Source organism: Pleurodeles waltl, chromosome 9, assembly GCF_031143425.1.
Source record: "Pleurodeles waltl isolate 20211129_DDA chromosome 9, aPleWal1.hap1.20221129, whole genome shotgun sequence".
NCBI lineage: Eukaryota > Metazoa > Chordata > Amphibia > Caudata > Salamandridae > Pleurodeles > Pleurodeles waltl.
The window spans coordinates 644,112,657-644,126,652 of NC_090448.1; the positions used below are offsets into that span (position 1 = coordinate 644,112,657).

At 43.1% G+C, this 13,996-nt stretch overlaps 1 protein-coding gene across 1 annotated transcript; it reads right to left on the minus strand.

Moving 5' to 3' along the window:
• Positions 1-3,845: 3,845 nt before the first annotated feature.
• Positions 3,846-13,377, minus strand: SNRPD2 (small nuclear ribonucleoprotein D2 polypeptide). The gene is made up of 3 exons (XM_069207691.1): positions 13,231-13,377; positions 8,218-8,397; positions 3,846-4,324 (listed from the first exon to the last, which is right to left on the minus strand). Coding segments are annotated over exons 1-3 (357 nt in total). The 5' UTR covers positions 13,233-13,377; the 3' UTR covers positions 3,846-4,149.
• Between the last annotated feature and the right edge of the window lie 619 nt (positions 13,378-13,996).

The window sequence follows — 13,996 nt, forward strand, 5'->3', positions numbered from 1 at the left end:
TACTTTTTTAACGGCGCATTTGCGGCATTTTTTTTTTTTTAAGCAAAATCGGCGCAAACTTACAAAATACAGTTGTATTTTGTAAGTTTATGCTGTTTTGGCATCAAAAAATGAGACAAATGTGGCGCTAAAAAAATATAAATATGGGCCATGGTTCGGACAGTCCTGGCCGACCTACCTTTTAAATGGTATTCCTCCCCTATCCACCACCTTGGCATAGAGGTCACGCCAAGTCTCCTACATGGCAGAATGCAACCTCATGCGAGCATTCAAGTGGACATGGCTCACTGGTCGCAAACGAGCCTCTCCCATTGGGAGGCCACTTAAGTCCAGAAAATGTGGTACTCTTACTGAACAGTCTCTCTCATACACTCCCACTTGCCTGATGGATGCTCTGGAAAAAACCCTGTAAACCTATCTATGGGGTAGCCAGGAGCCATGGCTGAAATTTGACAAAATATAAGCTGCCACTCACCACGGTGCCCTGTGTCTGCCAAACCTCGTGTTAATGTTGGCATCTCAGCTGGCCGTTCTCAGATATGTTCTTCACACCGCCCTGGATAACCCCAGGTGGATGTGTCTCCAATCTGCTTTTTTTGGGCTGTATCCAGGGGTTGCACCTGCTCCAATCGGGAGCCATGCCCAGTCCACTTGCATCCCACTGTGTTCTGGTGACCACACTTCAGGCCTGGCAAAAGGCACACCTGCTGCTTATGATTCACCAGTTTATGTGCATGCCCCTTTGTGGTGCAATGACTCCCTTCGAACTGGAGGTTCTTAACCTCATTGGCCGGAGTTTGCATCGAAGGGGCTGCATCAGCTTTCTGACTTGGTTGTGACTGGAGACAAGTCGTTTGTAGAATCCCAGGAACAAAATGGTCTCATGGCGGGGAAATTATAGAATTACCAACGCTTGCAGCACTGACTTCGCCAGGTCCTGGGCCAGCTCCTTTGGAGTTCTCCTCCTCGCCTCTAATTGAATACTGGTGGAAATGGGACACCTACAAGAGGGCTATACCCAGGTTACATCGAATTCTGGTGGACAGCCTTTACTTCTCTCGGCTCCCTCTTCCTGGGGGTGTGGTGGTCGGGCAGACCACAGCACCTATTCTCAGATACTAATTAGGGTGACATGCTTGCAGACCATGATCGATACCTCAGGAAAGCTTGCCTCAAATTCAGTTACTTTAAGAGCCTACACTGTTGGCATTGGTCACCACACCGGCTCAGTAGGAAGACTTCTGCCATGAGTCGGAGATGTGGGCCCAAGGCAGTAGACATTTTTCACCTTCTTTGGGATTACACTGCTCTGGTAGCGTATTGGTCCTCCATCACTGTCACCATCAGGCAGACAGTGCTGCTCATTAGAGCGTTGAAACCTCAGACTGTCCTGCTACATGACTTTTCCCTCTGTCCAGCCATTATGAACCAGCAGTCTAGGTGGCTGGTCTCTGCCCTGGCCACAGGCAAGATCCACATCCTGAGGCTTTGGATTATGCCCTTCCTCGCCCCAGGGGTCTGGTTACATGAGTTGCTCTGGACGGCCACTTATGAGTGGATTGTTGCCAGACTTCCCGACCATTATGATCATTTCCTGGACACTTGGCGTTGACCTAGACTACCCCCTCCCCCCAACTCCAGGGAGGGGACTGATATCCTTCTCCTCCGCTGCCCCTCCCCAGCGGACCACACCTATTCCCTAGTATTTCTAGGATCCAGCAGGTCCTTTAAGGATTTTAGCAGATCTCGTACCTCCCCTAGTTATGAGGAGGCTCCCTGCTGGCTAAATCCTCCCAGCCAACCCCCCCCCCCCCGTCATGCGCCTAACACTGACTTTCACATTGTTCTGTCATGACTTGTGGTTATCTTTGTTTTGGTCACGCTTAATTTTCAGGCACGGGGGTTAACTGTACTTAATCATGCATCATTCATGTTTCCCTCAACAAAGAGTGTTTTCAACTTGAAAAGAAAATGGTGAAAATCTATGACTTTGGTTGTTAACCCCAGCACTTCTCACAATCTAATCAGGAACTTTAAACATGCATCCATCTCTATGTTTACCTTGACTAGATTCTAGGACTGCTAAGAATCAAGATGAAATCAACTCTTATTTTCATCAAATCGGAGTATTCTCTCGACCTTTGCTTCCCATTCCCCCAAATTCCTCACAGTCACTGCACTCGTCAACCATTCTATTTCACAGTCCAGGTGCCGAATTACTGGAAGCACACACAGGTGTTCTCATTGCTCCAGTGTTCTACCAAATCACAGAAAAGATCCTTAACAAACAATAGGTATCCTACTTGGTATCTAAAGCTCTATTGGACACTGATCAATCAGGCTTTATAGCCAACCACAGCATTGAAAACTATTTAGTGTACGCTACTAGCAGTCTACGTTACATTATGAATCAGGCCAACTCTGGTGTCCTGATCCTTATGGATTTGTCTGCTACATTCAATACTTTGGATCATGCTACCTTATTAAAAACACTAGGGAGTATAGGTATTCGTGATGTTGCTCTTACGTGCATCATATCTTATCTGACACACTGCATGCAATCAGTGTGCTCCATCTCTTTCAGTTCAGCAGACAAATCAATTAAATAAGATGTTCTCAAGGGTCCACACTGAGCCCTACTCTGTTTAATGTGTACATGCTCCCTCCAGCGGCCCTCATCAGGTCTTTTGGATTCAAGATTCTATTATATGTGGACGATAAACAGATAATCGTGATTCCTAAAGATCAGGGAATCTCAAACCCAAGTTTCAGAAACGCAGGTAACCTGTGGCAAGCTGGAAGCATATTAACTACCTTAAAGTGAACTACAATAACAAGGAAGTATTACTTCTTGGCTCTCCAAACTATGCTTGGTCCAATAAATAGTGGTCCCATAGCCTAGGCAGAGCTCAGTCATAAACCTGAGCATTATCTTTGACAAGGATGTATCTATGTGTCGAAACGGTAATCATATTACTACTTCCTGTTTTATCAAATGCAAAATGATTAGAAAGATCTTCAAATGTGTACCTGAGAAGTCCCATAAAACAGTCAAAAATGTTGTTGCTTTCAAAATTGGACTATGGCAATGTCCAACTTCATTGAATTAAAAATGCTTCTGCTATAATCTTCCTTGATCTACATTACCGTGTTAATTTGGCCTCCTCATCTTGAAGCCCAGCACTGGCTTACGTAAGGAAAACAGCAACTTTCATAACCATCTGTCTGACTCACAAACCACTCCATTGGCTTGGCCCGACACACAACAGAATATTTGTCCAGAGGGATGCTCCTAATCACCCAATGAGTTCAACAACAGCTAACCCTTTTGGGGGACCCTGCATTCAAAGATCATGCTGTGTTTGCTGTGCTTTCTACTACCAGAAGAAGGAACGAGCTCCCCATGCATCTCAGACTACGACACTATTTTTCTGCCATTTAAAAAGAACGCAAAAACAAGGCTGTTCAAGCTGTCTAAATGAGGTCTGCATAACCTTAGTTTCACACTGCTATCAAACCCAGCAAAGCTATACCTCATATTCCTTAGCTTTACTACACATACACACACACACACACACACCAATGTCATTTATTCAACAGGGGTTTTTCTTTCCTTCATCAATATTCTTCTCAATAAGTAAAGTGCATACAGTATCTAACAATCAGAAGAACAAGAGTAGAGTGAACAGAATTACGAAGGTGATTGAAAAGCAATTACGAAGTTCATCCAAAAAAAGTTAATAGATTCAAGAAATAATACTGAAAGAAGTCTTGCAAACGAGCAAAGAAACAAATTACTTATTGTGTTAATCTCCTGTTGCGCATTAAAGAACCACAAAAAGCAGTGCAAACAACTATTTTATTTAGAAAAAAACAAAAACAATTCACTCCAGTAATACACAATGACCAGTGGTGCAGGGGACTTTTGTGTTTGGAAAGAGAAACAAATGTCAATCGTCCAAATGAGGGTGGCACTTATTGGGGAAACTCTTGTCTTTCCGTCCGGCTGAAAAGGCAAATACAAATTGGGGGGAGAAATACAAAGTATGAAACCAAGGATATTGGCAGCCTTGACTCATGTCTGCAATCAAATTTATCATAAGAAGGCTTAGTCAATGCTCTGGATGGATAATGGCTTAAATGAGTCCTTTATTTTCCAGCTAGTAGAGGGTTTCGCAATACCACTATGACAGAATCACCGCGAAGGAACATTTTAGAGATGTAGCGATCTTTATTGACAGGCTTTGACTTCTTCTTGCCTTTCCCACTCTTTGGCACTTCTGTCCACATCTCCTTCACATTCTCGAGCACCATGTTACAGTGTCTGCAGGAAAAGACAAAAGTGTCACTGAACTGCGAAACAGGTATGCAAGGCTACACATATCCTGACCATACACACATCTGTACTGTATTTGTTTAATAACACCCATTATTTATTCTACAAATACATCCACTTGCAAGTACAAACCTGGAACTAGAGAAACTCCCATTCGAATTGCAAGTGTGTATTTGCAACAACAAGTCAGACACTTTCCTTTGAAAGGTACAAGGGACAACCAACACTGGAGCAGAATGGTCCTTGAAGAAACAGAGTCTACTATACTTAAGAAAAAGTTCTTCTCAACTGCCAGCTGTAGTCACCCTTCCAGCAATGATACAACTTGCTAGTAGATCAGCTATGAAAACCCTTGTCTATGATCCATTCACTCGAAGAGTGACCAAAAAACATCTGCCAGTACTGACGTACAGTGTCACGTAGAAACACCTTGGGTAGACTCCTCCAATGCCCTACCTAAGATCTCCATTATAAGAAAGAACCAACATCATTGGAAAGGCACATATGTCCTCGCAGCCGAGATGCTTTAACACTCATACTATGTATTACTCAGAAACCTTGCATGCAGAGCTGAAACGCTCTACCCCCCAGAGATAAAAGTTTAATTTCATGTGAGCAAAAATTTAGCCAGTGGATTGATGCATTCCCCTTGGAATGCTATCCATATAAATTAGAGTCTAGTCAAAATTATTCCTTCAGCTTTGCACAGCATGCTACAGCGTGGCAAGAAAAAGTCTCAATGTAATTTCATTAAATTCATTATTTTAAGTTTGATTTGCACCAGTTTCAGTGATATTTCTGATGTGCAGAAAACATGCTAGTTATCCACCAATGCAGTCAGAGCATTATTTCGTTGTTCCTTCAACCCAGGATCTCTTTATGGTCCGCAAGTGCCAACAGAAAGTTAGTATATATGAGGGTGGTTACGCAAACTGCTCCATATTTTTCCTCTTCATTTACAATCCAATTTTAGATCAACATGACATCACAGAGGAGACGCCATCACCATTATACTTGGGGCAGTTTCAAAGCAAAACAGAACAAACGGGGTGCACTCTCTTTCTGCGTCTGTCATGCACTTATTCACCAACACAGGAAGTGGCCGACAGCTAGAGGTGCTTCTGAATTATGTTCCAATAGCGCACTTTGCAACCCTTTTATTTTGTTTTTACAAATACGTTACATGCTTCTATAGAGTTCGGCCCTGAAGGGCAAAAGTTTTTGATCAAGGTGTTCTCTATCATTCAAGAGAACATCGGGCCAATGATAAAACCAAACTGTTTTAAGTCACAAACCCTATCACGCTGACATCAGTGGAGATTATAACAGTAGACAAGTAGTATAACAGTACAAGAGCAAACAATAACGAGCATACTCCCTCAGGGCAATAAAATGAAAAGACCCAGAAAAGGCGTAAGTCAAAGTGCAGTAGGAAACGATAGCTCTCGCTGTGAAAAAAGCGATAAAGCTAAGAAAACATGTAGTAAAGCCCTAGTAAGCAAGAAAAACTATATAAGGAACACCAACTTCTATCGAACAGCCAAGCCTTACTACAAGAATGTGCTTCATATAAAGGGATATAAACTGGCAAGTAACCTTTAGACAACCAGCAGCCACTACGCAAAGGCCATAACTGACTATCCTCATTTAACACTCCACAGAACAAGAGGGTGCACAAACCACATACAAGTCGGTTCTATCAATTAATAATGAAGAGGATAAGAGAGTTCCAACAAAGGATTAGCGAACGCTAAAAAAATACGAAGGTTTACTGTAGAAGAGGTTTATCAAACGGTAAAAAACAGACTTCATGAATTAGGAAAGCTGATCAAGTCAACGAAGCTCCAACGGTCTATTGATAATGACATCACAGAAAAGACTACTCTGGCAAAAAAAATAGGCAGGGCCACTGGTTTATGAAATCCTGCAACTGCAGTTTTTCTACCATAATTGACACACTTTTCACGTAACCCACATTCTGCGACAAAATTTCCAGATTTCAACAACAAAATGTTCATAACTCGGATGGATCAAAGGTTCCTAAAATAAAGTGCTAATGATGCTTCACAGTGACTGAGCGTTTGCGAGCATCTACCTAGCTTCAATTACCTAATTTTCTCCTACTCGTCCTTTTATTCTGCGTGTATTAATAAAGTTAAGAGTAACCACTTGCATCTTGCTGCAATTTTCGCAATTCATTTTGGAGACCTTTCATTTCGTTCACCTTCACATTCTCAAATATGAAAAAGGTTCCAAGGTCTTTGGATGAACTCGTTGAAGCACCTGTTTGGTGCCCTGCCACTCCCCCCCCCCCCACGATTAAGAATGCCACACCTAGGGTGAAGGGATGCATCCTTTAAGGAAGTCCTTGCTCCTATTAACAGCACTTTATCAAATATAAATATCAGTATAGCAGCAAAAAATTCAGTAAATGCTGTGTTCACGTAAGGGTTAGAGAGTATATTTTTGTATATAATCTTTGCACATTTTACAGGTCCCCTTTTAGGTGCTGACCGCTCTATTTACCTATTACAGTGATATCAATGTGGTACAGCTGATATTAACAGGAATTAACGTTAATAAAAAGTAAAATAATCAAAAGAATGTCTTACAGAATTGACTTGCTGCATAATTCAGTGAACCCATATACAGAGTTGTTTATTTGACTGGTGCCTGGTTCCAGTTGCCCTCTCTACAGAATTCAGTACCTCAGCCAGGGAATAGTTTGCTATGATGCCCGGTTTGCTACATTTCATACACCACTTAGGACACCTCTACCACAGCATGTCAGTGTCTGTGATGGGTTATTCCTAAAGAACCTGGACGAAAGCTAAAGAGATGACAAGACCAAAGCATCGACGTTCTGCAGAGAATGCAAGGTAACATTCCAAAACTGCAATAAACGACAGTACATGTAGATATTCCTAAGGAGTCATGAACACACTAGATTGCATTAGTGACAGTTGGGGGTGCCGGAAACACCCCAGAAAATTAGAACAGTGGCTAATTTGAGTCACAACAACTGTTGCTTGCAGTGTCACCAGAGCCAGTTTTAGACAAAAAGATCAAATAATTTACCCACCTACCAGCCGTATTAACAATGTCACTTGTGCCAGTATACATGAGACTGCAACCATGGCCAGTGATATCACACTTCAAGAAGCTCAAGCTATATCCAACTATACAACTCTGACAGGTTAGGTTTCCGACAGCACAGGGATGTTTCCAGATAATCCCAAACGGTGCAATCAAGTTATAATTTCTCAGGCAACTGGCAAAATGCCTGGCCGATTATACCATAAACCGCTGTAACGATGGCCAGTAACAAAAGCATCACAAAGATTAAGCCATATATTGGGACCAGGGTATTAGTCAATATTTGTTAGCGATGACAACAAAGCCACCCTGGAAGCTTTGGTCAGATGTAGGGATGGCAGTGTGCTTGGGGTAACGTTAGTGAGAGCAGATAATACCAGGACACCTCAATGGAATCCAATGATACCCGAGGAAACATTGAGCGCAAACAATAACAATTAACCATTATCTGAGTCAGAACTAACATCACGAGTCTATCTGTAAAGCGCCTGTCCATATCTGAAGCAGAGTATTGGCACTGGTATGATTTTTTTAGGCATCTAAACCAAAGAGAATATAAAGCAACTTCGTAAAGATTAGACAACATGAACTTCTGAGTAAGTCATGGCTATTACATTCAGCACCTAAGTAATAGTTAGCCAATGGCCCACTCTTCATAGAGCCATACTCTCTAACCTCTGATAGCAACAGCTATGACAAAGAGTAGCACATCAAGTAGCTTTAGTCTCTGGCCTACAAAATTGCAGGAGAATATAGTAGCTTTATTTCTCAGAGCACCTTCTCACCTATCAAAAGCCTTCACTCGCCCAAGCAGCTTTTTATTGTTGCGACAGTTGATCAGAACTTGTGTGTTGTTCTTAACAGACTGTGTTAATACAGAAAGGGGGCCAGTATTGAACTCCTCCTCCTCGCGTTTCTGCAGCTCTTCTGGGGTCATCTCACTCTTGGGCTTGTTTAAGAGACTCCTGGATTGTGCAAAAAGAAACAATGTCAAACATGTCAATGAGGACAACCAATGCCCACATACTTGATGGCATATAAAAGCGCATGTGTAGGGTGGATAAGGACTGAAGGAGGCAGTACATATGCTAAAGTGTGACGCAGCATGCTAATAATGGGGAGTCAATGAAGCCAATCAGAGGCAAATACCTGGGGATATGGGGTGTATAACAATGAGATCGTTAAAACACACGGAGGAAATAATCAATAATCAATTGCCAAAATCTTTGATGGGGACTTTGTCCGAATACTACTATGCTTAAGAAACAGGTAGACTATATCTCACATACTTTTAGGGTTTCAAGCTTAGACATCTGTGAAGCTATTAACTGATGTGAAATCTCTGCAACTACTCGTGCGATTGGTTTAACAATCACATTGATTTAACTGCCGCTATAGGAGACATGCTGTTTCACAAGAAAGGGCCCAAGCCCATTCCTTCCCACTTTCACGTCTGCTCTGTCTGACTGTAATGTTAAAATATTCATAATTAATTCTGAAACATTTTAATATGAATTGCATTGAGGTGTTAGATCTGTTGTAAGCAACATCTAGGTCCCAACCATGTACTAATGACAACAGCATTGCTTTAACTTGTTTGGCAGCAAAAATAATCGATCTAGACAATAATTTACATTGTCTAGTGGAATTAATCGTGGCCGAGGTTTAATAATAGTAATAACTGCGATTCGGTCCATCAGGGTAAATCAGACCATGTAGTTACTCCAAATTGTTTTTAATAGGAGTGTGTGATGGCACCAACCTTCTTTAATCTATTCTTAAATTATATATTTTCTTTGCCTTGATAAAGCAGCCACAGTTGTCGCCGTTTTAGGGGGATTCCAGTTATCATCGCCGATATACGGAGAGGATCTGAGTGTAATAGTTCAAACCTCTTTTAGACATTGAATAATAGTTTGCCGATTAACAGTACATTTACCTACCTTACAATTAACGTACTCAGAAAAAAAAATCAGAACTTTTGGCAGAAAAAAATATTTTGAGTAGTATCAAGGAATATTGACTGAGCAAGTGAAAACGTACAGTTGAAGAGGATCCTAATACCCACACATCATTGAAGGGAGAGGTGCATTATGTCTGCGATGAAAAAGGTGCAATCACCCACTTCTAGTATGCACAAAGCTATTAGAAAGATATGTTTATTTATTTACGTTTCAATAATAATTGTTGTTGGACCTGGCCTTTTTTACAGGGTCATTCTCCAGACTTTTTGCCTCCTTATTTTTCTGACCTTTGTTGGCTGACGTTTTGACTCAGAGCACTTTTTCACTGCTAACCAGTGAAGTGCATGTGCTCTCCTTTACAAAACAGGTATGATTGGCTTATACCTAATAGGCATGTTTAATTTACCTATAAGTCCTTTGTAAAGTGGTATCCCTTTACCCAGGGCCTGTAAATTAAATGCTACTAGTGAGCCTGCAGCGTTGCTTGCCCCACCCACTGAAGTAGCCTGTCAAACCTATCTCAGGCCTGCTAGCGCAAGGCCTTTGTGTGCAGTTTCCTGGCACAGGGACCTGGCATCTAAATTTACTTGCCAGGCGCAGAACTCCCCTTTTACTACATGTAAGTCACCCCTAAGGTACGCCTAGCTAGCCATATGGGCAGGGTGCCATGTATGTAGAAGACAGGACATGTGCCAGGTTACATGACCTGTCCTGGTAATGACAAACAGCCTAACCTGGTGTCTCACTGGTGTGAGTGCTGCCTTCTCATAGGATTGCATTAGAAATGCCCTGCCTTATGTGTAAGGGGTATTGTCTGATTTGTGAGGGGTAGCGTAGGCATGTTTGGTATGGTTGTGAGTGATAAGAAATGCTGCTTACTGGTGTAGGTGTATTTTTTATTACTATCACAGAAATGCCACTTCTAGAAAGTGCACATTTATCTGTGCTTATGACTGGTGTTTTGCAGCTTGCCTCCAATCCATGTCTGGGCAGACTGACAGTTGGGGCTTTGTGCATACTTTTCAGACAGCCTGAACACAGGGAGGGAGGAGGTGACACAGAGGTGCATCTACATATTGTATAGCCTTCCTGGGCTGAGAGAAGGGAGAGGTGGGGCACACCTGTGTTTGTAAAGGCTATGCCTGGCCTTGCACAATAGGGTCGTTTACCCCCACTGATGTTTGGAGCCTGTACTGGAGGAAAGAAAAGGCACTCCCAGAACAAGTTGTAATTGGTTAGAACCCCCTCTCCTCCCCATTGCAAAACACACTGTAAACTTAGTGTAAGTAGAGGGATATTTCCCCCATAATTTAGACATTCTTGGGACTCCTGGAGCTGGACGCAGGAGAGAGGACTCACCAGGACCACCCTGGACTGCTGCTGCTGTGCTGACCTGTGACATACCTGGTCACTAGGAGGAATTGCCACTGCTTGCACCCCCTTGTTGTGCTGGCGTGCTGCTGGGTTCACCAGCCCTGTGCCCCTTTCTTCATTTTTTGTCTCCAGAGGCAGGGTGCTGTGGCCCCTGACCTCTGTAACTCACCCCAGCATGAGGAGTGCTGCTTACACTGTCTAAGCACTTTTGGATTGCCCCTGCGTGACTTTTAGGTGATTTTCAAATCGCTCCCCGAAATCACCGCCGCAGCCCGGGGTCACTGTGGTGCCCCTTGCGCTTTTTGGAAGCACCCTCCGTACTCAACCTTCACTGCCGAAGTACAAGGCCTTTGCGCTCTGAAAAGCGCTTCTCAGTTGCCTCAGAATCACCGCCGCAACCTGGGCGGCCTATTATCATCATCAAGTGCGAGGATCGCGCATCTTCTAGTGCCCCCGGGACACTGGAAAAAGGAAGACGGAGCAAGCATGCTTCTATTGGCGCCCCCAGGGCACGGTCTGCTCCTTGGCTCTACTTTCTCTGGATCACTGCGGCAGCCCGGAAACCAGTTAAAACCACATGCGCACCACATCGGGTGCAGGCGAGTGTCTTCACAGGCCCCAGGAGGGGTACAGTTGCCAAATCGGAACAGCAGGACTCGTGGGAAGGCGAGGGGAACACCCCCTTCCCCCGGTCTCTGCCGTAGGCACAGGACGCTCCTTTCTTTTTAAACCAGGCACATTTTCTTTAGAAACTGGGAAGGGAGACCTCAACAGAGGCCCCTTCCTCTCGCTCCATAACTGCTTGTTGGGCCTTGCCTGGCACCCACCCCGCGTGCAAGGTGTGAGGAGGCCGAGAAAGGTCACACCAAGACCGGCCCTCTCCCCCAGGAGCAATGCGTGCCCCCCCCGTAGTCCTCTTCTAGGCACTAGGAGTGCCCTTTTCTTCAGGAAAACAGGTACTCTTTAGGAAATAATTGCTGTGAGACTAGTATGGACCTTGATGTTCCTTTTATGGGCATGACATGCTGATATGTATTTTTTTTATGACTTGTGATATGTTCTCTAATGTTCTTTTTATGGGTAATTACGATGTATTCATGACAAGTGCATAGACTTTTTACTGTAATTCCTGACTACTGCTTATGTTGCAGAATCCCGAGTACTTACATGTTCTAATGTGACAACTGCGTATTCTTGCAGAGTATTATTAACATGTGTAACGTTCTGACAACTGCTAAGGTAGCAGGGTATTTATTACGTGTAAAGTTGGTCTAATTATGTTAGACAGTTTATTTTTACATAGCTCAGTGTTGTGTTTACTTTGTGGTGTACATTTTGCGTCACATGTGTTGTGCAAACACTTTACACATTGCCTCTGGGTTAGGCCTGACTGCTCGTGCCAAGCTACCAAGGGGGTGAGTAGGGGTTATCTTGGACGTGTAACTCCCTTGCCCTGACTAGAGTGGGTGGGTTCTGACTGGCTTAGGTTCATACCCTAGCCAACCAGAAACCCCATTTCTAACAATTGTTAATCTATGGCTTTCCTAAAATCTTGTCAGACTAAGTAGGTGTTATGTACAACTTATTCCACAAGGGTCTATGGTTTAACATCTAACTGATCGAGTCAGAGAGTTCTTTATCCCATTTTACTTTCGGAATCTGATCGATCGTTTCACCTTGGTTGATTGCAGCTGGCACACAATGCTGCACATCTTACAAGAGGTGGATCAAGATTTTGTATCCCCAATGTTATTAGCTGTCCAATTCAATCAAATGTCTTAGCACACTCCGTCAAAAAAGACATATGTATCCTAGTAATTATGCATTAGACTATTTCGATTCTGTTGTGAAGGCCCGTTGCCACTTAACTGTTTCCTCGATCAGTTTGTTTTTTTCAAGCTTATCCATAAAGAATGCTGATAATTTTTATCTAGACACAATCTGATAACATACTACGACTATTACACTAACATAAGAGTAAATTTAACAACGAAAACGTGACATGATGTTCGGGTTTTGCAAAGGACGAATGATTCCCTAAATATTAAAAACAGCTGTACATCAATGGAATTTCTAATGTTTGACAGATGCGCCCATTAATAACCAAGTCAACATTACAATGAACATATGGCTTATCCTGGAACCTTGGCGCTCAAAGGTGGGTGTAATAACCAGGAGCACAAAATGGCATCACCCGCCTAACTGTTACTCGAATAAGAAGCAATATCCGCCACCTCTCCCTTCGCACATACACAGATGCGGAGGGAGTGAGTTCATGAGCACATTTTTCTAAAGCTGTAATCACACGATGACTTTTGGCGGTATGGAAGACGCGGAGCGACACTCCTTTGTCCTGGCATCGCTAAAACCGCTCCCTTCTATACCTCTGGAAAAGAGACAATTAAAGCAGCGATGCACCCCTTTACTACATTCCCCACTCCTCCCAGAGCCCACTCTTACATGATTGCTCTTTTCACCGGCGATGTCCGTTCTCAAGCACACCACAACTTCACGTTTGCTCGACGGTAGCGCCCACGGAATAACTTCCGGTTCCGGGTCGTATAGAGCATAAGAGTAGTACTAGATTGGGCATGGAGTGGGAAAGAGTAGGGCTTGCTCGCCACCATTTTGAAACGTCCTTTTGGCGATAGGCTTGTCTTTCTGTGAAGCAGTAGTATATTCGAGTTGTTGTGTGAAAATTCGTTATTCATTTTTTTACAACCAAAAGTCACATGCTTATTTATGTTGGGCAAATATTTATATCTTCCATACCAACAGAAGCAACATTATTAATTTTAAATGTTACCAGGTTTAAATGAGAGAATAATGTAGTCTAAACATTGAAAATGTTTTAGATTAATCTGCCGTGTCTCAGCCGGTTCACTAGTTGTTGTCGCCTTTCGGCTCATGTTATACCACATAAAATATTAGTCTGTCCTTGCGTTCCATATGCCGCTGAGCAAGATGGTGTCGTAAAACCGGAAATACGACATAGGAGTGAATAGGTTTGGGTGAAAGTAATGAAGGTAGAAAAGGGACATCATCCGGTGACTTGAAATGTATTGTGTGCGTTTTTGTATAGAGCAGACATTATTATCCTGGAGTGTGAGAGCGCTTTACAATAGAACAAAGGAGTACAACCTGAGAATTGTGGTGGCCTAGCCAACCCCAGGGCTCCCTGACAGATTCCATTTTGCAGTTTAAGGATATCTATACAGCAGAACAA

Excerpts from the sequence above, each read along its gene's own strand:
- SNRPD2 (XM_069207691.1), bottom strand. Across the intron at positions 4,325-8,217 it reads CGAGTGAAGGCTTTTGATAG|ACACTGTAACATGGTGCTCG; the intron begins GTGAGAAGGTGC and ends CTTTTCCTGCAG.